Raw genomic sequence first — 26,902 nt, forward strand, 5'->3', positions numbered from 1 at the left:
AGGGGACGTTGTATGGGTGCAGGCTGGCATCTCCCGTGAAGGGTCTGGCCACAAGCAAGGCCAAAGCATGTGTGTGTGGAGGAGGTGTCAGGGGGCAGCCCGGGTGGGAGGGAAGGCACCACCACCACCACCCACCCTCCTGCAGGTGCCTCCAGGTGGCCGTGGCAAGGGAGCAGCTGGAGATAACGGAGAGGCTCTCCTGGGAAGAGCCAATCGTGGTGGGGAACTGGGGGGTATGTGGCTCCATGGGGGCAATAAAAGAGCAGTCTGAGGATGGTGGGGTATGAGGGACAGTTGAGGTGAGTAGCTTTCCTCATCTTTGGAGAGCCATGGGTCTGGTTGTTCTCTTCTACTCTCTGATGAAGGTGGGGCTGCTGGTTGGAGGTTCCTGGCTGTTTGGGGCTGTGCTGGGTCTCCTACTTGGTTGGTGTCAGCATGGGGGTTGAGGTGCACCTCTACTGAGGTGGGGGTGGAGGAAGGACCCCAAAATGGTGAGGCCTTTTTGGGGTGTTACTGCCCTCCTCTGTTGGAGGGGAAATAGAGGAAGCGAGGCTCAAGCAGCCTTTGAGATTTGGGTTTAAGGCAGTGGGGTATAACTGGCTTGAGTCAAGAGGTGGCTCATCCTGGTCCCTCTGGGAGCTGGGGAGGGCTGCTGTGTTGGGGTAAAGAGCTGATGCTGCTGGTATCCAGTCTGGGTTGCTGGGGCAGGAAATAAGGAGAGAGAGGATCAAAAAAAAACCCAAACCCCACCTTAAACTCAAAAAGATGAAATAAGGGGAGCTCTTAGAGGCTGATCTGGGCCACAGGTGTTGGCTGTAAGCCTGGAGGGAGGTGAAGATCCCCCACCTGTATGTGCTTTAGGCATAGCCTGGCTTTAGGGGGGCCCTGGGTGGTGTGTCTGCTTCTGCTGGGTGGAAGGCTTGCTTTTTCTGACAAAAAAACCTCTCTGCAGGCCTGCTCTTGGTCTTGTGTGTGCCTGTGGTTCTTACTGGGAGAAGCTTAGAAACTATTTTTACCTGTCCCTATTTAATTTTTTCACCTAGCAGTTCTTACTAGTACCTGGGTTTCCAGGAGAACTCTTTGCTTGGTTGGACTTGGTCACTTCATGCCACTGCATGTGTCCTTGTGTCTTTCCTAGTGGGGCGTCCTGGTGTGGGAAGCCAAGGTGAGGTGAGAGGGTAGGCTTGGACATGGCTACTTGTCCTTAACTCAGACCTTATATTGATGGGTTTTGGAGGCAAGAGGCCTTGCCAGGCTCTGGCTCTGTGTGTAAGTGAGCCTAAAAGCCCTGGGATGAGAACTGGAGGAAGGTGGTGTCTCCGTGACCCTGAGAAGTGGTGTGTCCGGCTTCCTCATGGGATTATAGCAGCAGCTGTAATTTTTATAGCCTGGTGTTAAGTGGTAGTTTGTGCTTGCATTTAGTTCAGTGCCTCAGCTGCAGTGTGTGAGGATCCTGCTGAACCCTGCTTAAGGCAGGGGACCTCCAGCATCTCCTGTGCTGGGGAGGAGGGAGAGAAAATGTGTGGCAAGGGCTACTGGTGAGAGTGTGGGGGAGGTCCCAGACTCCTCTGAGGATGGATGTTGCTGGTGCGGTTGTGACCTGACCCTGCTCTGTCCTGAACCCTAAAGCACGTGAAGGCTTTCAGCTGACACCGCTCTCAAACCTGCCAAGATGCCGGTGGTGAACGAGCACAGCGAGAGGATGAGGAAGTTCAAGAACAAGGGCAAGGACGCGGCGGTAAGTACCGATCTCCTGTGCTGTCCCTGTTGGGCAGTGGCCACTGGTGGGGGGTTGCCTGTTGGCAGGAGCTGATGTAAAGGCTTCTGAAGGGCAATTGCCCCCAAATCTACCTGTATGGGGTAGCAAAGGGGGGCAGGGTGGATGGCTCTGGCAGCACGGATGCTCAGTTAGTTTTTGAGACGTGGTGTGGAGCTGGCTGGGCTGCAAGGAGTGTGGTGGCACAGGCAAAAGGGGCGCAGTTTTTGGGTGGGGGGCTCTGAGCTGTGCTGATGAACATGCCGGGGAAGGGAGATGGTTCAGCCACAGGCTGCCAAGCTCTCTTCAGCACTTATCCCTGCAGAGAGGGGGCTGGTATGGGATGTCAGACCATGGGATCTGTCAGCTTGCTTTAAGCTGGTAGAGGAGATGAGGGTTTGCCTTTCAGGTTTAGCAAATCTACTTTTTTTTTAAAAAAAACATTGATTGCTTGTTCATCCAGCAGCCCATGCCCTTGGGATGCACTGAGAGGCTCATCTCCTACATAACCATCCAGGCCATATCAAGGTGTTGCCCATGAGCAGATGTTGACTCTGCACTCCTTGTGTCAGAAATTTGGGGTAGGGAGCAGGGATGAGCTACTGGGGGAATTGGATGACACCGGTGGGGTGGTTCCCTTCCTTTCTCTTCCCCTCCAGGCCCTGCGGAGGCAGAGAGTGGAGGTGAACATTGAGCTGCGAAAGGCCAAGAAGGACGAGCAGATCCTGAAGCGCAGGAGTATTTCATTCAGTTTGATAGAGGAGAGTCTCTCTCCAGCAGAAGACAAAAGAAATGAGGTGAGCGCTGGGTGCTCTGCCCCCAGGCAGGATCAGTGCTGTGGCTTGTGCAGTGGGTATCTTCTACTCAGACCACCACCAAGTCTAGCTCAGGTGACCTGGGTTAAATAGTGCCATTCCTGATTGCCATGCCCAGTGTTGGGGAGTGTTTTGGACTGCCTAGCCTTTTTTGTCTTATTTTGCATGGAGATGATGACCTGTGTGGCTTCCCTCGATGGCAGGTAGAACAGGCTGGTGCTCCAGCTCTCTGGGAGCTGGCGAAGATCCTGTCTGGCTCCCGGTGCAGCAAGGGGTAATTACCAAGCTCGTAGGCCCATTATGGTGTGTCAGTGACTCCCTGCTTGATTATAAGGATTAGTTGCCTTGAAGGCTTCTGTGGATTCTCTTTCTCTGCCTCATCTCGAAACTGCATTGCATAAAGAACAGATATTGCTTAGATATGAAGTGGTGACTGACTCGGGTCTAGACAGCTGATTGACTGTGGAGATTAAACCGGAGGGAGTCCTGGCTTGCTGTCTGACTCTGAATCATTCCCTGTGACACAGGTTATTCAGCTGTCCTTGGAGGAAATCGTTGAAGCTGTGAATGGGAGCAACACCGAGCTGCAGCTGCAGGCTACACAGGCCACCAGGTATGCTGCCGGGCTGCTCCGCGCTGGGAGGGAGGTGGCTGATGGAGCTGTGGTGGGTCCTGTCAGCAGAAGGCATTTCTTCCTGTTTGAAGAGCTCTCTGAAGAGATGAGAAAGGGAGGAGGAGCCTGGTAACCTGAACTGCCCTGAGGGACCTCAGCTGGTGCCTGGTTTGTGCCCTGCATGCCTTGCTTGGCTCCATCACAGTCCTGGGTGGTGTCCGCAGCGGGGACCTGTGTGGATGGACTCAACCAAGGGTTGGCTGTGGCTCCTGGAGCTGCCCCCCTCGCTGTGCCTGTGCTGGGGCAAGGATTGTGCTGGATCCCACAAGAAACCAAGTGCCAGAGGCTTGGGCAGGACAAGGGCTGGAGACCCAGGCTCTCTAAGGGTCGATGCTGAGCAGGACCTGGGTGGGGGTAGGAAGGATCACAGGGTGCTGTTATCACCCAGCTGGCAGTAGGGATGTCTCCTGAGGGTCCAGGAGAGGCTGCATAGCTGTTGGTGCTTCCTTGGCTGGCTTGACCTGCCACATCAGCGATTTGTCCCTGTGCTGGGGGACCAACACTGCTCCCAATGGCTGTGAGGACATCTGCTCACGGTGAGCAGATCAAGAGCTTTGCTCCTGAGGTGTTAACTAGAGGCTGGCCAGGGCAGACCCTTCCTAAAGGGGCAAGTCATGACTTGCTCCTTCATGTGCTGTGCAGAGCTGGCTTTCTGCCTGCTCAAACCAAGGCTGTGTGTGCCTGGGGTGCCCTGGTGGCCCACCATGCCATGGTGGGGTACCTGTGGCAGCACTAACACAGCTCTGAGCCATGGGTTCACACCTCCGTGCTACCCTCTGCCAATGCTTATGGCTGCTGAGCAAACCAGGCTGGGAAGCGGATCTGTCTGAAAGCATTTCTTTCTGGCTTGCTTTGGCATGATCAATGCCCTGATCCCACCTCCCTGGCAGTTGCACACGTTTCTGCACTGGTGTGGGGCAAAAAAGAGCAGTGGGGAGCTGGTGGTTCTGGATTTTAGCTGGAAAAGCAGTCTGTGAAACTTCACTTCAAATGTGAGCTCTGGCCAGCCCTGCACGGTGGCAGAGGCAGGCTGGCAGGCTGCAAGAGAACTATTTGCAGATACAGATTTTTTTAACCACTATCTCAAGCTCCTGCAAGGTGGGGAGTGTGGAATAATGTTGTCATGGTCCCAAAAGGATGTGTGAAGTATTACACTCTAACAGACACCCTGCTGTTGCTTCAGTGTCTTCTGCAGAAGCCTCTCTATGGCGACTCCTCTGCTAGAGGGTTCGCTGACATGGGATGCTGAACTAGCACCTCTTACAGGTGCTGCTTCCCTTGCAAGCCACAACCTTGTGCCTGGCCACAGGGTTATGGTCTATCATGGTGCCCCACAGGGTTTCTCATGGCAGGTTGTGTGGTGTCCACTCTTCCAGGAAAATGCTGTCCAGGCAGAAGGACCCGCCTATCAATCAGATCATCGAGCTGGGGATCATCCCCAGGCTGGTTGAATTCCTGACCTACGCTGACAATGCTCCTCTGCAGTTTGAAGCGGCCTGGGCACTGACCAACATTGCCTCTGGCACCTCTGAGCACACCAAGGTGGTGGTGGAGGCAGGTGCCATCCCAGCCTTCATCTCCCTCCTGGCCTCCCCGCACATGCACATCAGCGAGCAGTCCGTGTGGGCCCTGGGCAACATCGCAGGTAAGCAGAGGTCTCCAGGTCTGGGCTGAGGGGCTTGCAGAGGGTCACTGCCCAAGCCAGTGCTGGGGAGATAAAAATATTGATGTTCCTCAAGATGGCCTTATCTCCCTGCGTCTTCCTCTAAGCTGCTGCCCCTACTGAAACCCTTAACCCTTCAGTCCCTTCTCGTGGCCTGGCAGCCTCTGAGCCTCTGTGTTGGTTCTGCAAGAGGATTTTGGCCAAAGCCAAGTGCAAGTGCTGCTGGGATGGTCTCACCTAGTAGTGTTGTCAGTAGGGAGAACACAATGGGTTGTGTCAGCTTAGCCTGCCACAAACTAGCCATTATGGTGCTCCAGTCTAGCTGGTAAATGCTCCTCACCTGAAAATACTTAATGGTGTGTGGCTGGTGAGTGAGCCCAGCCCTGGCCTGTGCCTGCAGGTCTTGCTGTGATTTGCTGTTGACTGTCTTGTGACTTTAGCAGATCTAATAACTGACCCTTTTTCATCCGTACAGGTGATGGTCCTCTATACAGAGATGCTATTATCAATTGTGATGTGATTCCTTCCTTGCTGGCTCTGGTGTCACCTGTAACTCCAGTAAATAACTTTCATTTTCTTGACTTAACAGCTCTTAATCACTTGGGTAATGGGTGAAGGGTGGTCTATCATCTGCCTTACAAACAGCAAGCTGTTCGGATAGTTGAATGAGACCCTGTCCTAAACTGCTCTTAATGACCCTGCCTCTCGGCTATGTACAAAGCTGGGGATGCCAAGTCTTCAAGTTGATGTGATGTCTTCTAGTCTTAGCTTTCCTATCCAGCTTTGACCATCTCAGGGTAGGAATAAGATGAAACTGGTGTAAAGTAGACTTGCATATGCATGTGGAAGGGCTGAACTTGCCCTTCAAGCTTCCTCCTGCTGCTTTTGGGGTAGCTCTAAACTGCTGAATTTGTGGCCTCTCTCTGACCTTCTGCAGTGGTGCCTGCCCCACTGCTTGCTTGGTCTCTGAGGGAGAAGAACCTTCTCAGAGAAGCGTCAGGTGGGCTGAGAAGATCTTGGGGGCTGTAAGAGCAGTATCAATGCCTCCAGATTTCCCATTCCTGAGTGTGGTGGAAGCTGTGGGCTTTCTGTAGCCATAACTATGGTCTTTCAGGCTGGTGTTAAGAAAATACCTTCTAAGCCTTCTGTGAGTTTATACTGAGATGGGTTTTTTTGAAGGGGGGAAAAACACCCGCCAACTCTTCTGGCTGCTCTGTTCCTAACCCAGCTCACCTTGGCTGCTTCTTAGGGAGCCATGAGGAAGAAACATGACAAAACACTAGTTCATGTATACGCACACCTTGGTGGCTACAATGCTTTGAATGTAGCTCCACTGCTCTCCTGGGAGCATCCTTACTGGGATGAACTGTCTGAATGATGCAACTTAAATCCTTGAGGTGCCCTGCTATAGAACAATCAGCTGCTAATAGTTAAAAAAACATTCTGGATTGTCAAAAAATGCTCTGTAATTTGTCCAAGGACCCAGCAAATAAACTGTTTGTCACCTGTTAGTCATAGTAACTTGTCATACCAGTAGATCTGAAGTTATTAGAACTTAATATTGGGGAGGGGGTGAATCTACTGTCTTAGTCACTTACCTGTTTCATCTCCCTTCTTCAAATAAGAAGGCTGCTTCTAGCTAAAGATAGATAATGTCTGAGTTGTAGGGACCAGAAGCAGGGTGCTGCTGCTTCCTCACTTGTTACTGCAGTGAGGATCTTACACCTCCCCTGTGTTTCAGGTTGGGTTCCTGCGGAACATCACATGGACACTGTCAAACCTCTGCAGGAACAAGAACCCCTACCCTCCCCTGGATGCGGTGAAAAAGGTGCTGCCAGTCCTCATCTGCCTCATGCAACATGAGGACAAGGACATCATTTCTGACTCCTGCTGGGCCATTTCCTATCTGACTGATGGCTCCAACGATCGCATCCAAATTGTGGTGGACACAGGGATTCTCCCAAGGCTGGTGGAACTGATGGCCAGACCAGAGTTGATCATTATGGTAGGAAAAAATCAGCAATCCCCAGCCTCTGGTCCCCTAGTGTAGGAACATCTGAGGAGAGGGAAGGCATGTCTTTTTACTGTATGTGGCTAGTGTGGTCTGCTGTGTCCTCAGACCACTTGGTGGTTGGTCAAGCTTCTGCTCTGTTCCAGCTCTGTGGCTGGCAGACTGGATGGAGACTGTAAAGCTGCTTAGAGTGAAACAGGAGGACGATAGTCTGTAAATACGACAGTAATAGCCATGATGCTTTCCTTATTTGAAGAATCAAGCATTTAGGGAGGGATCTCACTGGACTTTCTGGCATGAATCCCTTGAGGTAAGGATTCTCATCTCCTTTAATCTGTCTAGACTCCAGCTCTCCGTGCCATTGGAAATGTAGTCACAGGGACTGATGAGCAGACGCAGGCAGCTATTGATGCTGGTGTCTTGGCTGTCCTGCCCCGTCTCCTGCGACACACAAAGCCAGCTATACAGAAGGAAGCTGCATGGACACTCAGCAACATTGCAGCAGGGCCTTGCCGGCAGATCCAGCAACTCATCACCTGTGGGTTATTGCCACCTCTGGTGGAGCTGCTCGATAAGGTAAGGGATGGGTGCTGTGCTGCCTGTACAGCTCTGCAGGAGCAATGCTGAGGTTCATGAGGTCCATAATGCCTCATTTGTGAAGCACTGGGCATGTGCCCACCTGAGCAACCTGCTCCAAAGCTGTGGAGATCCTTGGAACAGGCTGGGTGCTGAGGCTTTTCGGCACACCTGCGTGAAAGCAGGGCTTGGTGCCCACCCACTGCTCAAAGTGCTGGGGAAGGGGGGTCAGCCCAAACTGAATACAAGGGGAATGGCTGTCCTCACCTCACACTGACCTCAGAGGGATGCTAAAGCTTGGGAGTGCCTTCAACTGTGCTCCTCTTCCAGGGGGACTTCAAAGCTCAGAAAGAAGCGGTGTGGGCAGTGGCCAACTTCACAACAGGAGGCACAGTGGAGCAGGTGGTGGAGCTCATCCAGTCTGGGGTCCTTAAACCTCTGCTCAACCTGCTCTTGGCCAAAGACAGCAAAACTATCCTGGTCATCCTGGATACCATTTCAAACCTCTTCCTGGTAAGATCTCCTCTCTCTTGCATTCCTTCTTCAAAAGAGCAGCAAGGTGTGAGCCAAGTGCTCATATGTGGTTAGAACAGCAGCTGCTGATTGCACAGGAGTAAGAAGTAGACTTCATGTCTAACTTGTTCTTGGGCACTTTTGGGTTGTCCAAAGAGCTTGGCAAGATCCTCAAGTGTTCCTCTTTGCCTCCTGGGACTTTAGCCTCCTTCTGGAAGGGAAAAGAGGTTATGTGTTAATCCCCAAGCTGGACACAGGTGGAAGTCTTGCAGAAATGCAGCTGCAGAGAAAACAAGTGGTCCTGGGGGCACTTCACCTCAGCTCCCTGCCAGCTGATGTCAGAGTGCCTCTCACTTGAAAGCCTGTTGCTTTTAGTACCTTTGAACCAGTGAAATGGCTTTTGCAAATGAAATGGTGGGTGGTGGGTCACACTTGCTGCTTCTCAGTGCGTGGATGTGACTGAGGAGGGTTTGGCTAGCTGCTTTGGTTGGCAGTCAAGCCACTGCAGTAAAGCCAGCAGGGACTGATGTTTCATAGACATAGTAGTCATATCCCTGGGATCAGGTAGGGACTGTAAATGCAGGGACTTGTGGTCCTTTGACTTGTAGATCAGGGTCTTACGGTGAAGACCATCTCAGAACAGTTATTGATTTAAGGTTGTATTTTTCCTGCTTGGCTTTCTGATGTTACAGGCAGCTGAGAGGCTGGGAGAGATAGAAAAGTTGTGCCTACTGGTGGAAGAGCTTGATGGTCTGGAGAAAATTGAAGCCTTGCAAACCCACGACAACAACATGGTCTACAGAGCTGCACTGAATATCATAGAGAAATACTTTTCTGGTGAGGTACGTGAGCTCTTGCTATTTCTCGTCTGAAAATATGAAGCTATTACACATTGGAATGAAGCACAGACTTTAAGGATGCTGAAATAGGTTTTTTGGAAGAGACCTCTACATGACTAGAGCAGTCCTTGCAGCTAGTTCTAGTTGCTTTTAAAGGTCTGTTAAAGCCCCGAGTTGCCAGATGAGTTGCACAACAGATACGGATGCCTTGATAGTATCTTGCTGCTGGAATTTAAACTGGCATCAGCTGGAGTTACTGCAGTTGCTGCTATGAATACCAAATGTGGAGAAGTTTCCTCCTTCAGAGCTGAGATAGCGTGTCACTATGAATGGAAGCCTCCTACTTGGCTGATAACCCTGCTCAGGTTGCATTTGGATTGCTTGACCCTTCTCATGCTAACAGACTCATGGAAAAAGAGGATAGGATACCAGTTAGCAGTTGCAAGAGTCCCCTGACTGTCACAGATGCCATGTTTGGTCCTAGCCTTCATCTTGCAGATGGGGAAACATCAGGGAAGAGGCTTAGTGGTTTGGCAGATCTGAGAACTGAGGCTCAGTCTAGATGTGAACTGCAGCAGCAGGGAGCAAATGCCTGGTTTAGTCCTTTGCCCAGAACAGGGTCTGTGGGATGTCCCTGCAAGAAGGTGTGGAGGAAGCTCTCCTACACACCAGCACCTGCCTGAGGGGCTGGATGCAGGGGGCACATCTCTCCAAAGCAGTCCTGGCTTGTTGCTGCTCCAAGCAGGCTACTTTGAGTGAGTTCTGCCACTCTTTTCTTCTACCTCTGTCTGAGCCTGCAGACTTGGCCACCCTTTGTGTGAGAGATGCAGGGACACAGCAGCTTTGGTGTGCTTTAAAGAACAGGAAGACTTGGTCTGATCTCCAAGGGTTCTGTTAGAGTCAAGCTGGTCTTAACAGCTTGTTACAGCGGCAGAACTTCTTTTTTGAAACAGTGAGCTGCTGTAAAAAGCTTCAGGCAAGCTCTGGTGCAAAAAGCTTAGGTTTATTAAGATGCAGAACCTTTAACTGAAGGCTATCACCATCCTCCTAGGAAAATCCAGATCTGCAGCCTGGGACTGGCCAAGATGGACTATATCATTTCTCTGTGGAGAAGCAAGACTTCAACTTCTGAAGATGAAGCGCCACACAGCTCTGAGCTGGTGGGTGGAGGTGTCTTGGTAGAGCTCAGGCATCCACACAAAGAGGAGTGAAGATGCTGAGTCTTTTTACTTTTGAAACTTGTCAATAAATTGCACTTCTGGCTTTGTATTTCTTGCCTTTGACTTTTTTTCCTCTCCTTACAAGCTGTTGTTGCAGAGTGTAGCCTTCTTTCCATTGTATCTTGGCCCTGCAGAAATGTATTGGAGCCCCTGGGCATGTTTTCTGGGTGGAAAACACAGCCAGAAACTTTAACAGCATTAAGCTGCTGGAGAGCAGGGTGTTACCACCAAATCCCACTGGGTCTTGGTGCTTGTGCTGAAACTTCTAGGCTTGACTTGGAGTGGCTGAAGCAGCTCTGAAAAGCTATTCAAGAGCGGTTTCACTCCTGCAGGAGAAACTATCTCTGTGTGAGAGAAGATCCTTATAGCAGTAAAGGAAAGTGGGTGGGGGAAGGCGAGTAGCTCACCCCTGTGTGTGCTGCTCCACCCTCCATGGGAGTATTGGGGTCTGGATGCAGGAGCAGCTGAGTAAATGCTGGTCCTCTGGCAGGAAGGTTGTGGTAGCAATTCACCTCCTTCTGGAGCGTCCCATCTGCTGTCCCCTAGCCTGGAGCCCATTGGTCTGGCTAGAGGATCTGTATTTTAGGTTTCTATTGTGTGTCACTACCCCTTGCTGAGAGGAATCCTCCCCAAGCCCTCCAACTTTGGTATCTAGCTGCAGACTGAGCAGAAGATGGAGTTGATGTGGCTGTCAAGTCCAGCTTGCAGCAGGCTCTGGTGCCCTGTGTCCATCCCTGCAGCTCTGTACTGCCCTGCGAGCAGGTGCATTGCACAAATGTTCATTACAAGCTGTGGGACACTGCTCCACCTTCGTAGTGTTGATGGGTTGTGGAAGGTTCTGCTAGGACCCTTCTGTTCCCCATGGGCTGGAGCTATCTCAAAGGCTTAGTTTCATACAAGACGGGTGGCAGCTTCCTCCTCCCTGCTCTGAGGGGTTTGACTCTTCAAAATAACCTTAGGTGGGTTCAGGGCTTTACTTCCTCAGATGCAGTGGGAGGTGATGTGACAGGTAACTTAATCTGAAGGGAAAATCTTCTCTCCAGGAAGCAGAACCTCTTCCTCTACCCTCAATCTGTTCATCAGAAGATTTATGCATTTCTCCTCCAGGCCACCTAGGAAAAAGGGAGTCAGTTTGAAGTCTGGTTGTGCTCCATGCCCTGCAAGGAGGTGTGCAGCCCCGATGGTGTGTGCTGGAGCTGGGTGTCACTGAATTAATATTAAAATGGAACTGATGAATCGCCAAGTGCTTCTTGGTTTTGGATCTGAAGCTATGTACTCAAAACTGCGATAGAGCAGTGCCTGAACATGCAACTGAACCGAGTGCCTGTGAAAATCCTTTGTTTGAGCCCATGGGTTAACACAAAGGGCTCTGGATGGGCTGTGAGCACCTTCTCATTGCTGACAAGGCTGATGCAGCAGCTGGAAGCGGTCAGATTTCACCAGGTAAAGTGAATCTGAGGCAGGTGCTTCCTCAGTGTAAATGGAGATGCAGACCGGGGCTGGGTGCCTGCCCTGACTTTGGACCGTGGTCCAGCGCGGGGCATCCCATGTGGCTTTTCCCACGGCTGGGCAGGGCTGTTGCTTACGGGTGCTTGGGCAGCGGGGTTGCTGTTTGCTGATGTTCTGCTGACTTAAAGCAAACTAAAAAAAGAAAGGGCAGAGCTATTTGACTTCTTTTTTTTTTCCTCCTTTCCTGTGTGTACGGGAGACAAGCCTGCGGTAGATGGTGTTACACAGAGCCCTGTGACCAAAGCTGCTTGGTTCCACCACCGCATCCTTAAGCTGCAATAAAATAGCGTCCCCGTAGCCCTGAATGCAATGGAGAGAAAAAAAATGCCACTTTTAAGAGTATTGGTACGTGCCCGCTGTCCTGTGCCACAGGGCAAGCAAAGCGGAGGAGGTGTTTGGGGCAGCGCTGCTGCTGTTGCCCCACGGTGGCCGGAGAACTGGGACCAGTGCCTGCCAGAACGGCGACGCTGCTGGGCCGTACCTGCTGCGGCGTGGGCGTGCGAGCAACCTGCAGGCACCTGCCTGCCTGGTTCGTTGGGGCTGCTCTCCTGCCCCGGCTCCCCTGCCGGGGGCACAGGCAGCAGCTGCTGTGGTAGTTTTGGCTTCGGTGCTCTGCTCCGGGAGGTTGGAGCCACCCGCTTCTCCTGGTGGGATGGGATGGGGCATCCGCGGGGACCAGCGAGGGTGAGATGCTGCCATGCCGCTTCCCCAGAGCAGCTCGACTTCCCTCTAGAGACGCACAAAAAAAGTAGTTTTTCTAATTAAAGCATCTCGTGTCCTGGCCCCAGAGGAGTGTGGTGATGGCTGCTCGGTCCCCACGTTGCTGGAGAGCTGGAAAAGGCGCTGCCAGCGCCCGTGGTGGCCTCTTTGCCCTGAATTAGGACCAGATTAATTTACGTACGTGAAGCAGGGTCTCTTCTAAAGCACTTTTATGCCTAATTGCTCATTTCCTACCACCACGGGTGCGCCTCGCAGCCTCCCCAGCACTGTGCGGGCTTGTTACCCAGGTCTGGCTTTGCAGGAGCGGGTGGAAGGGGGTTTCTGTGCCTGTCCCTGGGGCTGCACACATGGAGCCTGCGGGAGCCAGTTCAGGGAGCGACGTGAGCTGAAACTCGATGGTTGGTGAGAAGGAAGAGGAGGTGGGCGAGATGGCTTTGGGCATGTCCAGCTGGGTAGGAGGCAGGGGGTTGCCCATGGTGGGCGGATTCCCAGTATGGGGACAAAGCCAGGTTAGTGCTGCGGGGCAGGGGAAGGCTGGGGAGGGGGATTTTAAGGAAGAAAATTGTGAAAAGCACCGCCCGGACTTCCAACTCTGCTGCTGCACCCGCTGCTTGGCCATAAATTGTTGAGGCTTTCTCCTCTTCCCCATCGCTATTTTGCTTCCTCCCTGGAACTTATTGGGAAAGGCTTTCTTCTCCTCTTGCCCCTGGGAAGGGGTGAGTAGAGCAAAGAAATAAAAATCAGGTATTTGCTGCTTGAGCCGGGCCATGGGGACCCTCAGCACACGCCGGAGCAGACAGCCCAGCCCAGCCGCAGCCGCTTGGTGTGAAGCAAGGCTGACGCCACCGTTTGCTTCCGTACAGGGAGCCGGGAGGATGCTCGTGCCTCTGGAAGGGTTCAGGATTTAGGGATTCTTCTGTCGGGTGTGGTTCTGCTTCTGCTGGGAGTGGGAGGGCTGGTTTATGGGAAGCTTTGGGGTTTTTATTTCGGTAGTTCACAAAGCGATGGTTGGGGCTGGTCACGAGAAGGATGGAAGGATGGGGCATGGCGGAGCGGGAGGGCAGTGGCACCTGGAGTTAGCGGCTGTTGGCCTGCAAGGTGGGGGACGTGGGGACATGGGGACCGTTCAGGGTGGGTCCTGGGGGCTGAGCCGGTGGTCCCAGCTGCCCAGGGCTGTGGGTGTTGCTCCCAGACCCCACATGCTCGATGTATACGTTGACACCCGTTCCCGTGCCACCTTCCATGCCACAGCCACATCACCCCTATGTGACCTTCCATGCCACCCACAGGCACCCCAATCACCCTCCGTGCCACCCTGGATGCCACCCTGCACGCCACCCCCATACACCTTCCATGTCACCCCATGCCACCCTGCATGTCACCACTATCCCACCCCCAAGCACCCTGATACACCCTACACCACCCCCAGGCACCCCTATACACCCTCTATTCCACCCCCAGACACCCCTGTACCACCCCCAGGCACCCCTATGTACCCTCCATTCCATTCCCAGGCACCCCTGTACCACCCCCAGGCACCCCTATGTACCCTCCATTCCATTCCCAGGCACCCCTGTACCACCCCCAGGCACCCCTATACACCCTACACTGGCCCCAGGAACCCCTATGCACCCTCCATTCCACCCCCCAGGCACCCTATACCACCCCCAAGCACCCTGATACACCCTATACCACCCCCAGGCACCCCTATACACCCTCTATTCCACCCCCAGACACTCCTGTACCACCCCCAGGCACCCCTATGTACCCTCCATTCCATTCCCAGGCACCCCTGTACCACCCCCAGGCACCCCTATACACCCTACACTGGCCCCAGGAACCCCTGTGCACCCTCCATTCCACCCCCCAGGCACCCTATACCACCCCCAAGCACCCTGATACACCCTATACCACCCCCAGGCACCCCTATACACCCTCTATTCCACCCCCAGACACTCCTGTACCACCCCCAGGCACCCCTATGTACCCTCCATTCCATTCCCAGGCACCCCTGTACCACCCCCAGGCACCCCTATACACCCTACACTGGCCCCAGGAACCCCTATGCACCCTCCATTCCACCCCCCCAGGCACCCCTAAACCACCCCCAAGCACCACCATACACCCTATACCACCCCCAAGCACCCTTATACACCCTCCATTCCACCCCCAAGCACCCTTATACACCCTATACCGCCCCCAGGCACCCCTATACACCCTCCATTTCCACCCCCCAGGCACCCCTAGGTACCCTATACCGCCCCCAGGCACCCCTACACACCCTATACCGCCCCCAGGCACCCCTATACGCGCTCCATTCCACCCCTAGGCACCCCCATACACCCTATACCGCCCCCAGGCACCCCTACACCCCCTATGACACCCCGCATGCCGCCCCCATCCCTCCTCCCCCTCGCCAGGGGGCGCTACCCGCCTCCCTCCAAGCCTGCCCTCCGGCGCATGCGCCCCACCCACTCTCACCCGTCCCGACCTTCCCATGATGGCGGCTCGAGGCAACCGCGCCCGCACCGCGCCGCGCAGTGACGTCACCCCTCCTCCGCGGCGTACGCGGGGCGGGGGCGGGGGCGTGGCCAACGCGGTTCTCCGCGGCCGGGCCGGGCCGGGCGGGCGCGTCGGTCTGGCGGCGGCGGCGGCGGCGAGCGGCGAGCGGCGAGCGGCGGAGCGGGGAGGCCGGGGTTCAGCGGCATCGCGACGAGCGGGCGGGCCCGCATGGGGGGGGTGCGTTGGGCCGCCGGTTGATTTGCGGCGCTGCTGTTGCCGCCGCCGCCTCCTCCTCCTCCTCCTCGTTCTCCTCCTCCTCCTCCTCCTCCTCCTCTTCTTCTTCTTCACGGCGCGATGTCGAATCCCGGTACCCGCCGGAATGGCTCCAGCATCAAGATCCGCCTCACAGGTAACGGGGCGGCGGTGACGCTGTGGCCTCTCCCCCGCTTCTTCTCGTGGGGCCCGGTCTCCCCCTCCCCTCACGCCGCCAGGCCGGGGAGGGGGCGGCCGCCCCCTCCCCGGCCTGGCGGCGTGAGGGGAGGGGGAGACCGGGCCCACGGTGGTGGTGGGGACGACTGTGGGACCCAGGCAGCGGCGACCGAGCACCGATCGTTACTTAACTTTTATCCGCCGTTTTTTACTCCCGCTTCCACCTCCGTGGCCCGCCGGAGCCTCTCTTAATTCTTATTTATTTATATTTTTTTCCCTGCCCCCCCCCCCCCCCCCCCCGGTGTCGACTCCACCGGCTGCTTCAGCCCTCTTGGACTGACAGAAATTGCCGGGGGGGGGGGGGGGGTGTCCCTGTCTCCCCCTCCCCTTTCAGCAGGGGCACCCTGCTCCGTCGTGGGGTCTTTTCTTCCCCCATGAGGGGGGTCCTTGTGACACCACCGCCCCCCTGCCCCCACCCGGCACCCTGCCCATTCCTGGGGTCTCTTCTGTATCTCCCCTGTGTGAGTGGGGGGGTGTCCCTGTAACACCCTGCCCTTCCTGGGGTCTCTTCTGCATCGGGGACGTCCTTGTGTCCCCCCCTTCCAGCAAGCCAGAGCACCTTGCTTCTTCCTGGGGTCTCCTCTGCACCTTCCTCTGCACCATCTGCTGTGGGTGCATAAAGTAGGGGGGTGTCCCTGTGTAACCACCTCCCACCCCTTTCCAGCAGGCCAGACCACCCTGCCCCTTTCCTGGGGTCTCCCGCGCACCTTCCCCAGGAGGATTTCCAGGGCCACCTTTCAGCAAAGCCTTTCGTAATTTGCTTTCCTTCGCTTTAGTTAATAACCCCCCACCCACCCCAGCCTCCCGTGTGCCAAGGAGAATTCTGTTGCTAATGAGAAAATGTGCATTTAGTTACTTTTAGCTTTTTTTTTTTTTTTTTTTTTTGAGTGGGTTTTTTTCCCCTCCCTCTCCTTTCTCACAACTTGGCAAATCATCATTCAACTTTGGAAGTTCCTTCCCCGAGCGAGAGGTGACACCAAACGCGTCGTGCCCCCTTAGGAGGGTGCACGTATGGATAAGCCAATTTATGTTGCACCCTGAAAGATCTGGATTAAGTCTTCTGGAAGCTGCTCCGGTCGATGCCGAGACTGCTTCTTTAATGGGAAGAGGCACAGTTGCTGCTTCTCGAGACTGCTGGGTGAATTATTGATAAGTAAGGTCCAATCCAGTCTTCCAGAGGCAACAGGTAGATGCTTGGAGATCTCTTGGGCTGAAGGAGCCACAGGGCTACTTGGAGTCGCTGGCATTGATCTACATAGAGCTGTTGCTGTGGGTGCATAAAGCATTGTCAAATAATGAGAAAACGGCGCTAGTTAAACTTCAGTTACAGGTTAACTTGCTTCTGGCATATAACGCAATCAATGAGAAGCAGCTCTTTAAAAAAAAAAAAAAAAAAAAAAATCCTGGTTTTCCTTTAATCCTTTTTTTGATTCTGCACTGCTTGTGCTTTAGAAGACCAAAGTTTTGTGAGGATAATGTAAATCTGAAAATCCTTTTCTTGGACTTGAGAAGGCTGAAAATATTTTTAGGTTGTATGGATGCTGTTTGATCTGAAATTGGTTTTGTGGTGATGTGTACTAAATGTCAACTTCAGTCATTAATGTGGCTTATTTTTATGCAAGTCAGTCAATAAAAATGTTGTGAGTTAAGTAACTTACGCCGTGGTCTTAGCCCTTCTTCTGAGCTGGAGGATACCATTTAAATAACAGAGGGAAAGCTGTTGGCTTTAATTTTAAAGGATGAACGCTGCATCAAAATGCTTTTTTACTTGTAGCATGCGCTTGTCTTCTCTCCTAGCTGAGAACATTTTCTGGAAGGGACTGAAGTTTCAGTTCATTGAGCAACTTCATGGATTATTTTTTTTTTTTTTTACTCTCCTTTTTTAACTATATTGAAGAAACCTCCTGCTTGCTCAAACACGTTCTGTTTTGACAAGCAGGAAACCTGGGTGGTGTGACAAAAATTGCTGTATTTAGTCAAAAAATAAATTGCTTTGGGAGAGGTTTAGCTTTAGAATCATTAGGCAATGCTGTATTCTTGGCTTCACTGGAGCCTAGTGTGCTGACTTACCTGTTTCAAATAGCTGTAGCTAGCGTGACTTTTGTTTTCTCATCTGTTTTGCTACTGGGAGATTTCAGCAGATTTAAATCAAGACAGAGGGCCTCTTCTGTTATAATTTACTACCTGCATTGTGTTTCCTGTGATTAGAAACCATTTACATTTGGCACTACTGAAAATAGCTGTGTAAATACCACTTGGTCTGAAGACGCCTGTGAGCGTTACTGTGTAAATGGGAAGTGAACGGTGGTAGAATCCTTCGTGCTTTTTTAAACACTTTGTTTTTTCCCCTCATATACTGGAAAGGTGTTTGTATTAGCAGTGTGTTGGGGTAATTTATGTGAATCGATCTAAAAGCTCGGGATCCTCTGATGATTATCAGAAATTATCTTCCAGCTTGTACAGAATGGTGTCAGTCCTATCCCAATACAAATCGGGAATGAAGTAAAATGGCAAATAAGGCATCCTGTTTAGAAAGATAAAAAAACCAAACCAACATCAGCAAGTAAGTTGGATGGCAGGTTAAAATGGCTTTGCGTCCTAGGGCTCTCAAACGTGCTCATCTCTCGTCGTACCTCAGTTTCTCCAAAAGGCTGTTCCTATTGGAGCTTTCACCACTGCTGGCGGTGTAGGAGCCAGAGATATTCATGGCTTTGTCTCTTGCCGCTTGGAGCAGTTCTAGGCAAATTGAGGTAAAACTTATTGTTAAGTCTGTGGTCTCTGTATCTGTACTGTCGTCAGGGTAGCGCGTCAGCGGCGGAATTATCAAAACGGGGATGAAAATAATAAAGCGATGTTGTAAGGGCCTGTGCTCGGGGTCTGCTGGGTCAGGGAGGAACATGACCCACAGGCCAGGGGACCTTCGTGGAGCACGTTTTTTCACTGACGTGCTTCTCTGAAACCTTTGTTTGCTGCAGTCGCTGCTCCCTGGGGAAGTTCCAAAGGGTTCATCGTCTCCAAGGCTCACACGCGTCTTGCTCATACTGTTATATCACCCAGAAGTACTTGTGAAAACTGCAGCCTCATTGTGCAGGGGATCAGAGAAGTTCCTGTTCCAGGTAGCTTGCAGGTGGAATTGGAAAGACTGTGAAGAAATGGACTAAACACGTAACTTTTCTACCAAAAAAAGCTGCACGTTGTGTTCTGGCTTCGTCGGTACTGGCTTTTTCAGCAGCGTCTCAGCCGAGGAGTTAAAAGCTGGCTGGCTTCTGGTGCCATTGTGGAACTGAGAAAAGATTGGGAAGTAAAAGGCATTAGTTTAAACTTTATGGATCACTTCATAGATGGAGCGGGAAGGGGGGAGGATGTCGTGCGTGAGGTCAGATGGCCGTGTCAGGGGCTGATGGCAGATCCAGCTTCTTTAGCAGAAAAGCAGGAGTTGGTATAGCGGGAGACTACAAATAATCATCTCCAAGTATCTCACTTAGCCAGGTTCAGAGTACTTGAGAGTGTGAAAACGTGTTCCTCCTTGGCAGACCTGGCCTGGGAAGGTGCTGGGCTGCCAGTGGTGGTGGTTGTTGCAGTTCTGGAGGGAGGAGGTAGGGAAGAGCCCTCCTGGGTGTGAGGGGGAGGAAGGTGCAGTGTCAGAGGCATCAGGGAGGAGTGAGGAAGGTGATGGCGAAGCAGGTGGTTTCTGTGAGGTGGGGGGGAGAGCCGGGGGGGATTTGTAGGTGACGAGTTTGGTTCCTGTAGGAAAGGCGGTGGTGCTCAGCAATGGCAAAGAGAGGGAAAGAGGAAAGAGGTGCTGCAGGCGGGCATCCCGGGCGCCGTTTTCAGTTCACTGCGGTCAGCGCAGTTTAGGGAAGTCCTGTCTACAAAACCTGACCAATTAGTAGCTGGTAAATGGGTGGCTTCAGGTCTTTTTGCAGATAGGCATGCATGAAAGAATGCAGCGACTTCTAGAAAATAAAATCTTAGGTTACTTTTAAGAGCAGTGTTCACGTAGGATTGTTATAAAGGCGCAGGTTAAAATGTGTCACAAATGTCAGTATGTTTTGCTTCCCTTTCATGACTAATGTATTGATCAATGCAGCAAAGTTAACTGGCTGATCAACAGCAACACTGATATTGGTGACCTGGACAGTTTTATGTCCAGTGTTCAGAAACAATGAGTATTTGCGTAGGGATCTCTATAGCAGACATTGTAAATACTTCAAAAGCTATCTGTAGTTTTATGGTCGTAGAAAGAAAGGCTAAGAGCGCTGGTGCAAGAAGGCAGAGGTGGCTGGCCGCTCAGCCCAGCCTGCCTCGGCGTTGGGAATTTAACATTGAGCCGGTTTCGTGCAATGGGGGACGCAGCGGGAAGCGGCAGTTCAGTAGCTCCAAATTTGTTTTGCGTGGTAATGTGGGAGTGTGTCGAAATCTATGTCTCGTTATTTTTCTTCTCGTAAGGATTTTCTCGTCTCCGTGTCTTCTGGGAGCGGGTTGCCTGGTTGTGGTTGGGGCGCTGGGCTGGAACTCGACGCTGAGCTTCACCGCTGAGCTCCACCGCAGATTTCCTGTGCGATGCTGAGCGAGGCGCTTGGTCTCTCGCTGCCTCTCTTCCCCATTTGTGTTATGAAGCAGTAGCGTTTCCATGAAGGTAAATTTGTGGCTGTTCAGAGCCCCTTGGACAGGGATGGCAAAGAGGCTTGGGGCATATAACGATGGGGACTTGAACAAAACAATAAAATCTTGCTTTCACAGGGGGAAGTGGGGAGCGCAGCCTTTGCAGCCGGCCAGCTGGCAACTCTGGGCTGCCGGAGTGGGAATCCAAAGAGCAGCCTTTTCCTCTGGGCAGGCTGTGGGTAGCAAGTCTCCTTTTTTGTTTCTCCCAGTAAGTCAAAGCTGTGCCAGCACCATTGTCCTGGTGGAAGTAAATTAAATCTCCTAAAAGACTTTGTTTGAGTATCCCCCTCAGGCAGGGAAAGTAGAGACAATAACTACTTTATCCCTAACTTGAAACTTTCTTTTCTCAAATTGAATGTCTTCATATAAAGAAGTGCAATTTGGGATGTGGTTGTGCCATTACTTAATTATTTCTTTTTTATTCCATACTACCGACCAGTTTAAGAACAGTTTTCTCATCCATTTCCTTAAATGGCTTTATCACATTTCTGAAATTTTGTAGCATCATACTTTCTCTTTGCGTTGCAAAATTAAGCATCAATTCCAGGGTAATATAAGCAGTGTTTCCAATTTCTCAGCGAGAAAGTCAATTTGACACGTCGATGTTGTGTGTGCCGGGTAGCTGACCTCTTACTGACAGCTCAGAGACTGCTAAAACTGCCGCTGGAAATACAAAATAAACGCGACCCCTCGGTTGTTTCTGTAGCTGACGGGAGGTGTGCCGGGTGGGTCGCAGAGCGAAGAAGGGCTGTATGGAAATACCATCTCTGCGTGTGTGTGTTTGGGAGGTTTACCTGGATTGCTGCTGTGTCCTGGTGACGTGCTTAAAGTTGGGATTAATTTGGTTCGGTTACTTGCTGCTGTTTATGGTTCTAGAGTTAACTACTCACTCGGCTGCCTTGTTGGTTTGGGCCGTGTTGGTTGAGGTAGCGTGGTAGGGCAGAGTGGTCTGGAGGAGATGCGGTTAAATCGGGCGGTGTAGTTTACTCGTGAAGTTCAGGTATGTACAGAGCAGAGCAACTCATTTAAGACTTGAGTGAAGAAAATATTTTAAAAAAAAAGTCTAGAAGAGATAGTTCCATCTGCCATCTTTTTCCCTAAATTAGGAATTGAATCTTTTTCGTTGTTTTTCCATTATGATTCCTCTGGAAATGGTCAAAATATTCCTGTGGAAAGGACCAACTTCTGGAATATTATTGAAAGCTTTTACCTGTGTTAGTGCTTGGATATTTTTAATGAAAACTGATGCTGATTTATTCTCCCAGAAACACGCTGTTGCTGAAAATGCTTTGTTCTTTCCTATACCAGCAGTTGCAGGAGGAGGGGAAGGAGTCGGTGAGATCTTGAGCCTCGAGATGCTTGTTGAGAACCACCGCGTTGTTTCTCCTGTTGTCTGGATCTGATTAGGTTTTAGGGTATGTCTGTGTCGAGGTCTCACGTATAGTCCTCGATGCTTTTGCCAACACCAGGATGCCTCCTCTTTCAACAGTAAGGACAGCACTACAGTTGGTTGACTTCCAGTTTTCCTTACCTTGCTATCATCTCACCCTCTGTAGCACTTATATTGGAAAGCCTGAAGTTGAGCATGTGGGTAGTTGACATCGAGCACTCGTCTCGTGGCTGGTGGTGAGGAAGCTGCCCTGCTCTCAGATGGTGATGTTTCAGGTACTTACTAATGAGTTCCTGCAGATGTTGCTGCAGTAACTCAAGATGTTCCCTCCTTGTTAATCTGCTGACCCCCATTGCCAAAAAATTTGTCACCCACCGTGAGAAAACTGGCAGAAGAAAACCTGTGCTCCTACTTCAGCTGCTTCCGTGCAAATTCAGCTTCCCCGTGTAAGTCTAGCTCAAGAATTTAAACTAAGATGCTGTACTTTGGAAAGCTGTGCATGGGTTGCCTTCGGTGGGGGAGAGAAAAACAGAAGAGTAGTGATTTCTTAAACCACGCAGTAGGCTTTACTAGAGTTTGTTTATTAGTAAATTTCAATTTCCTCAACATTTATTCCAGTGTTAATGTAATAGAAGAAGAAACCTGCACGTATGCTTGCTAAAGGAGGGTCAGTAGGTCTGTAACAGGTTAAGTTGCTATGTGTTTTTAAATTTTGTTTCACATCTCTTTAAAGGGAAAGACTGTAATTTCTGAGAGGACATCCCCGGGGATAGTTTCCTCTGCTTTCCATCTCTATCTTTCTTTGTGAAAGTCTTAAAATGCAATGGAAGGACGTAGCAAAAATGTTGAAAGTTTTTCTTTCAACTATTCTCTTATGAACTGGCAACTACATGGGGAATATTTGGGGGTATAGGAGCTGGGTGATAAATTTGACAGTACTGTAGTTGAGTTGGCAGAATAAGCATGCATGCTGTTTTAGAAAGAATCTCTCCACAGGGCTGTAATAGCTTGATGCCTTCCTCTTCAGTAAGTCATTTTTGTCAAGTTAAAGGCCAAAATTCAAACTGGCTTGTTGTCAAGGACACTAAGCACAGCAGGCAAAAATCCCCAAGGCTACCCAATTCACAGCATAGCTAGATAAAGCTGGCAGACCGTGGTTTGCTCGTTTACTTTTCTTCCCCTCCCCCATGAAAAATCCTCTTGCCTGGGTTTTTTTGGTTTTTTTTTTTTTTGAGGATATGGACACTAGCATGCATACTAATACAATTTAACAGCAAGTATTTAAATGGAAGGTTTGTTCATCTGTTTGCGGGTAAAACAATCCGTTATTGTTTGGGAGCAACGCACCAGTAACGCACAGTCCCCCCCCCCCAGCGACTGCGTGGTGCTGCAGGCTGCTCCGCCGTTCCAGCTGTGCCACCTCCGCCACAGCTGGAGGGAATTGTCGTTGGCAGAGGACCGGAGAGCAGCAGCCCTTTGCGTTGGCTGTTGTGTGATGAAGCAGTTCAAATGGGTTAAGCTCATAATCCTAAATCGTGCTGTTATGACCACAAGAAATGATGGGAAATCCTGTGGAATTAGGTGTCTGTAATAGCTTTCTCTTTTACACGTTGATTCCTGATTCTCTCGTAAGAATAGACAGCAGCCCATTTAGGAGTGAACAGCAATGTTAAACCACACTATTAACGTCAAGTATTATTGACCGCTAGAATACTCCAGGAATATTATGTGTCCCTGAATGTCCTCACTAATGTGCAGTTTTAGCCATGGTTGGTTTTTTCAAATGGTAGATGTTTCTTTGCCCATGGGTTATGAAGAAGTTCTGCAGAAGAAAATAAAATTTGTTTCTCTTTCTTCCGTAGATAACCTGGTATTATCTTTCTCTTGCGGCAGTTTTTGGTTTTACAGGTAATCAGTAGTAGGTAAAGAAATATTTTTGATAGGATGCAATCTTTTTTCCTCAAGTTGATGAGATTTTTCTAGATACGTTTTATTATTTGGCATTTTTGTATGACTGAATTAGGAGGAATAGTGTTTTCTTTGACCTTTTCATATGTTTGCGCTCTTGTCTTCCGTAAAAATCTGCCTATTTCCTCTGATGGTTAGACCGAAATAAAATGCATATGTTCAATTTAAAGTTTCCACCTCTTGTTTACTTCACAAAATGGCAAATTAAATTTGCATATGTTAAAATCTGTTCTTCTAATTAATCTCCCTTGTTTCCAGGACACTATACTAAAAGCTCTCCTTTGTATTTTTCTTCTTAAAATAAAGGTTAAAACCCCTTTGAAAATAGTTGCCTCTTTATTTTGAATTCAAGGCAATACTGACATCAGTCTGTTTTTTCATGGTCCTGACTTTTCTTCCTCGCACCCCAGTGTGGGCTGCGTTGCATCCCCAAAGCAAACCGGACATTAGAGCAGAAAATTCAGTCCCTGGGGTCAGTGTTTTCACATCTTCTAGTACGTAGGGTTTGTCACCTGAAAAGTTTATTGGAAAGAAAACATCGTTTGAAATGCAGTGCTCCATTTTCCTGAAGAGCAAAAGGGGGGGGAAAAAAAAAGTCCAGACGGCGCATGGAAATTAACTGAGTGTGTGGATTGTGCTGTTGTTTTAGCGTTGGTTTTTGACTGCACAAGTGCAGAATTTAGAAAAGCAAGGGATTTCCATTTGGTTCGGACTTGCAGTGATTGATACACTTCCAGGGAAAGCCTTGCTCTTTATCCTTGCAGCTGATGTCTTTCAGGTTTTTTCACGTGTGCAGACATTTTTGTAAGCTTGTGGGAGCTTCAGTTTAAACTCGAAATTAAAACGCAGAGGTGTCATATTCTGCAAGTAGAAGTCTAATTAGCGGATACCTCATTGTTGAAAAGGACTTCTTGAGCGTTAATGGGAAGAGAATCTTTGATTTGGTAAACTTTGGGTTCAGAATTGAGTAGGTGAATGTAAGCTAAAGGTGTGATGTCAGCCTTTGAAGGAAAAATTGTGTGAGTTTTCTCGGCTCTTGAAATATTTACTTCAGTGTTATATATAGTAGAAATTCCAAGCAGTGTCTCTTGTGTACTTTGCTTAAAAACATCTGCAGACAGGTAACCATCACGCTAAGTACTAATGTTCATATTTCACGTCTGTAAATACCCCACTAAACAACAGATCAGAGAGAACAGAAATGGCTTGGTGGGAAAAAAAAAAAAAGTGCTTGAAGTGTTGGGGCTTTTGGAATTTGCAGAGAACTTCTGCGAATCTAATTTTTCATCTCCCAGCTTTTTCTGATGTGAAGCATTTTTAGGCTGTGATCTGCTGATGCATTGAACCCACTCCTGAAATTGTTTTTAACCAGAGTGGAAGCACTTTGGTGGAGGTCCCTTTTCAGAGCTGAGTGCTGAAATAAGGTGAGATAAGGTTAAAAGGCGTAAATGGAGTTAGGGAGCTAGTAGGTGCCAGCAAGTGGCACAAGCGTCTGAAACACGGTGTGCCTGAGAGAAGGGGCCTGAATTGTGACTTTACGCTGTAATGACTTTGTTCGGCTTGGTGGTTGTGTGATGTAACCGAGTTGTGTGATGTAACCACGCTCGGGTTTGAATCTCTGCCCCTCCACCGTCTCCCAGAGATCCTATAATTCGTTAAATAATCCAACCATAAATTTGCTACTGTAAAAGCACAGGCTACGGGAACAAATGTCTGGGGCTTTGTAAGACTGACTTCTGCATATGGTGCAATAATTACCTGAAATATAGTACACTACATGTACAGCTAATATGCCAGAATAGGAGCACCTACATCTTTTATTCCTTCTTTCCAAGATTTTTAGGGAATTGAATATGACTTCTTTTCAAGACGTATTAATTAGGTGGGTCTGTTCCAGCACGATAAACGAGCACAGGTATGAGAGTCAGTCGGCCAGACTGACACCAGCATGCAACCCCTAGATCTGCTTAGGGTAATGTAATCAGTTCCAATAATTGTGCTGTCACCAGCTCTTATTAGTAGCGCTTTTACACGGTCTAGAAGGAGACTTAGGCAAACAAAAGAAACATGTAAATGGGCGCTTTTCTGTGTTGTGTTCTTTAGTTTGAAATTAAATACCTTCTCAGAGTTAAAGGTCTGTCTGGTAACAGGATAAATGATACTTTAGTATAATCCAACAGCTTGGCTTGGAGTTGCAGTCACAGTGATTTTTATTTTTTTTTTTTTTTTTTTCAATCACAGAAGTAATTTGACTTGTCTACAAATAATGTTTTGATAAACATCAATTGAAATTAGCAAACCAGCCATCAAATGGGATTTATAAAAAGTTGCTTGGGAAAAACCCTTGTAAGTAGTCTGCAATTCAAGGCATTTCCTTCGCAGGATGCTTATCAAGCCTGCATGTGCTGCTTCCAAACTGAACCACAGCATAGATGAGAGCTATTTTCGGTAGATGGGGCAGGAATAAAGCCCAGTCGGAAAGTAGTACTGGGTTTTTTATCATTGCCTTAGGATGTAAATCCTACAAGTGTGCAGAGAGAAAACAGACTTTGAAACACCAGAAGGAAACAGATTAATCTGTGGTGTTTGAGATGATGCTGGTAAGTTAATCGTGATTGAAATAGTCATTGTGGGAGTGGTGAATAAAGACACTAGAAGCCTTTGGATAACTGACTTCTCTTTGATAGCCCTTAAACCAAGTAAAGGCAAATTGTCCTCCTTGTTACTGTGACGTTTCTTCACAGGGAGGCTGTATCAGGTGGAGCAGCTGCCAGTTTGAAGGACGGTCATGCTTCCAGATGCCAATTTAAGGCTCTTTTTTTTTTTTTTTAATGCTGCAGCAACCAAAGACTTGTGCAAGAGGTCCCGGTCGTGGCTGCCAGCCTCTTCTGGCGTGGTGGCATTAAGATGTTGCAAGACAAAGGGGAAAAGGGTCCAGCAAATATTTTTGCTGGGATTTCTTCTAGATTGGAAAACTGATATTAATCAGTTTGCTAGGCTTTTGGTGGTTTCACAAATCAGCGGTGAAAGCTGGCACATGGAAGCTGTCTACAGATTTCAGGAGACGCTGCTGCCTTAGTTGACCATCAGGCTGATGGATGAACTTATGGGACAAGCTTAATCTTCTTTCCAGACTAAAAAATTACCAGGCTGAAAAAGGGATCACACCTGTCATCCTCCTCTAACTAAATTTGGGCTCTTCATCTGATTTCAGTCAAATTTGGTAAGGGCAGTGATGTTAAGCATACTGGGTCTCCAAGACTCATGGACACGAGCAGCTTGGTAGAATGAATCCCCGCTCCCGTGGTCCACTGGAGCTGCTGGAGGGGAAAGGGGGGTGCCTGGTCCCATCTGTGTGGACAGGAGATGTGGAAGGAGGAACCTGAGAGAGTGGGAGAGGAGCTCTGAGATAGGAAGGAAAGGGACACGGGTGCATTGAGTCCACCACACACCTGCAGGTAAATCAAGCTTCGTGAATTAAACTCCGAATTGCACAACACTCAGTCCAGTTGTGGGGGTGTTTTCCCCCAGAATTTAACAACATTCTCTGAGGGAAACATCCGGATGGCTTTATCAGGCACCTGTAATAACAC

At 50.0% G+C, this 26,902-nt stretch overlaps 2 protein-coding genes across 3 annotated transcripts in view; both read left to right on the top strand.

Moving 5' to 3' along the window:
* Nucleotides 1-1,672: 1,672 nt before the first annotated feature.
* On the top strand, nucleotides 1,673-9,978 carry KPNA7 (karyopherin subunit alpha 7). 2 transcript variants are annotated; one of them, XM_086473352.1, is made up of 10 exons: nucleotides 1,673-1,738; nucleotides 2,416-2,559; nucleotides 3,108-3,184; nucleotides 4,621-4,889; nucleotides 5,383-5,465; nucleotides 6,649-6,912; nucleotides 7,261-7,494; nucleotides 7,825-8,007; nucleotides 8,700-8,849; nucleotides 9,898-9,978. In XM_086473352.1, exons 1-10 carry the CDS (start codon nucleotides 1,673-1,675, stop codon nucleotides 9,976-9,978), a joined length of 1,551 nt encoding a protein of 516 aa, XP_086329478.1. The 2 variants fall into 2 exon arrangements, with proteins under 2 accessions (XP_086329478.1, XP_009948255.1); XM_009949953.2 differs by having other exon boundaries at nucleotides 2,416-2,553; nucleotides 3,099-3,184.
* A 5,173-nt stretch (nucleotides 9,979-15,151) lies between these two features.
* Nucleotides 15,152-26,902, top strand: part of SMURF1 (SMAD specific E3 ubiquitin protein ligase 1) — a 43,611-nt gene continuing 31,860 nt past the window's right edge. Inside the window, exons 1-3 of the mRNA XM_086472821.1 lie at nucleotides 15,152-15,206; nucleotides 18,262-18,402; nucleotides 18,820-18,882. Of these exons, the coding sequence (XP_086328947.1) occupies nucleotides 15,152-15,206; nucleotides 18,262-18,402; nucleotides 18,820-18,882 (259 nt within the window). The remainder of the gene's footprint in view (nucleotides 15,207-18,261; nucleotides 18,403-18,819; nucleotides 18,883-26,902) is intronic.

Source organism: Leptosomus discolor, chromosome 14, assembly GCF_034619465.1.
Source record: "Leptosomus discolor isolate bLepDis1 chromosome 14, bLepDis1.hap2, whole genome shotgun sequence".
Taxonomy (NCBI): Eukaryota; Metazoa; Chordata; class Aves; order Leptosomiformes; family Leptosomidae; genus Leptosomus; species Leptosomus discolor.